Source organism: Cystoisospora suis (assembly GCF_002600585.1).
Source record: "Cystoisospora suis strain Wien I chromosome Unknown contig_1734, whole genome shotgun sequence".
NCBI lineage: Eukaryota > Apicomplexa > Conoidasida > Eucoccidiorida > Sarcocystidae > Cystoisospora > Cystoisospora suis.
The window spans coordinates 21,943-24,294 of NW_027154534.1; the positions used below are offsets into that span (position 1 = coordinate 21,943).

General features: G+C 54.6%; 1 protein-coding gene across 1 annotated transcript; it reads right to left on the reverse strand.

Moving 5' to 3' along the window:
* Window positions 1–287: 287 nt before the first annotated feature.
* CSUI_003842 (small conserved protein) lies at window positions 288–1,437 on the reverse strand. The gene has a single exon (XM_068064037.1). It carries the CDS (start codon window positions 941–943, stop codon window positions 713–715), a length of 231 nt encoding a protein of 76 aa, XP_067923989.1. The 5' UTR covers window positions 944–1,437; the 3' UTR covers window positions 288–712.
* Window positions 1,438–2,352: the final 915 nt, after the last annotated feature.

The window sequence follows — 2,352 nt, forward strand, 5'->3', positions numbered from 1 at the left end:
CCCCCCCCCCAACGGCCTGGGGAAGGCCGTAGGCCATGGCTACGGCCATACCGCAGCCATCACGCAACTCAACACTGAACCGACGTTCGATGCTTTTCAAAAAGCCTCTGCCGATCTGGGAAAAGCAACACTTCGCTTCGTTCATCAGGTCAGTCAGTTACCATCAACAGACCCGCCGACAAAGCAGTAGCTGGGAAAACGTNNGAAACGCTAACACGTGTCAACCGCCGCACCGGGGAGACAGTCTACCATCAGTCTGTCACACATCGAATCGTCATGTCTTTAACACCTGTCGCTGCCTCGCGTGTCGGCGCACGGCATGCACTCCAAAACACACTGACTTGTATCAGCTGCTGCCGCCTCCATCTGACAAACGTTGTCCAGGCGGGACACACGCGTTCACGAGAAGCAAAAGAAAAGGTATTTTCAGACCGCCGCACCCTCACGTTGCCGTGTCGAAACACGCGGATGCTGGAGAGCTGCCGAGAAGCGCTGCGTCACAAAGCTCATGACCTGCGCCTGATTCACAGTATTCGTCCACGCCATGAATCCCCCTACAGATTGGTACCCCCCAGACTAGTAACAGAAAGGGCTTCCTTGGCCCTCCTTTTCCACCGGCGTCTGAAGAGATGGCAATAGCGAAGCACTTCGTGCCATATGAAGCTCGTATGCATCGGAACAATACGAGTACGGGGACCTGCGGCGCAGATACTCATGCCTCCCACTTGGGAAAGCAGTCTTGGAAGCTGCTCTTGGGGTGTCTTGCCTCGACATGTTGATCCAGCGTGGGCTTCTTCACAGTGCACATGAAGCTCTGTTTGCAAATGTCGCAAATAACGGAGAGATTCTTACTGACGTCCTTGATCGTGGAGTTCGCAGTTGGTCTGGCGTTGCGTCGCTGCGCCCTCTCACGGTCCACATCCCGCTGATTCCCGCGAGCCATCTCCAAGACAACTGAATATAGTAAACGTGACACGACACGGAAATTCACGTTGTCACTGAGACAGGTTTCCAAGAGAGGGAAGCTGGAATCGAAGCGAGAAGCAAGAAGCTACACACCAAACCGCGACGCCGATCGGGGGAAGAGGAAACTAAGGAAGTGCACGCGCCAGACGGGACAAGTGAGAAAAGGACGCGACAGCAAACAGCGGAAAGAAGTGCACCACTCGTCTCTTCCAGCTTGCAGCCTTCCGCCCCCCTCACCTAAACTGAAAAAGTAGAGAACAGCCCCCAACACTAGCTCTTCTTTTTCTCAGGCCGTCAGCCGAAACATTTCCCACGTATAAACTAACAGACTGGAGACAACCAGATGAGTCTTTCTCGTCGACCGGACGCACCAGCAGTTTCATGCATGCTCTAGCTTCATAGGGGAAAAACGAAGAAGAACTGACGAAGAACCGCAACATGTACCTCGAGACGATAAGAGTCACCTTCAGCAGGCGCTTCACCATGAATTCACGTGCCTCCGGCTGCAGCGCGCTGGGTACTGAGATTCGGGTGGATGTTGAGTCCAGTGGGGAAGACATATTTCTTGGAGTCTCGGATGACGGTGCGTCATCCACCGTACGCGGTCTCACGCCGCGTAGTTGCTTGCGCGTAGCCCTCAAGGAGACTTCGTTGATGCGCAAAGATCTGCTCGCATGAACGGTCGCACACGTGTGAGTTTGCGTCTGGCGCCTGTCTTCTTAGGAGCCAGAAGTCACCAGCTTCTGTAGTATTCTGTCCGTAATTTTGCAGAAAGATCTGTTCACCAGTGGCGTCGGTGTGCCTCTTTATCATCACATATTTAGGTCGCGGCTGGGAGCCGTCCAACGGTGAGAACCAACAGGTACGAACTTTGTTTCTGCTGTTCTCTCTCGATGAATCTCACCGGGAAGAACCCTAACGAACGGGGAGGGGCCGGGGCTCCACCCCGCAGCGGACCAGGCTGACAGCACACACTCATCCCACTAGCCTATAGGTGACTCAGCACACAACGGAACACGGCACAACACATCGCGCGAAAGCGCGTCACAGGCCTTACACTACCCCCGCTAAAGTGCTGTGTCTTCGGCAGCACTGGCCTTTCTGAGCAACTCTGAGTCCTCCGGTGTCACGATGTCATGTATCTCGTCACTTTCTTACGTCTTCCGGAGCTCCTGTCCTGCCATTTCACAAGATGCTGATACTGTGTCGTCCAGTCTGGTTTGCTGCGGTGACGGCACTGTAAAATCGCCTCTATTGCGTACAGATGAGCGTCTGGCTTGTGCGCCCACCGAGATCGGTCAGGGGCGCTAGGCGGCCCTCTGGGTCATGAATGACAATGACACTCCTACGACAATGACACTCCTACGGATCCCTACGGATCTATTG

What these genes read in the sequence shown, in the direction of transcription:
- CSUI_003842 (XM_068064037.1), bottom strand. Translation starts at nt 943, where the DNA reads ATGGCTCGCGGGAATCAGCGGGATGTGGACCGTGAGAGGGCGCAGCGA.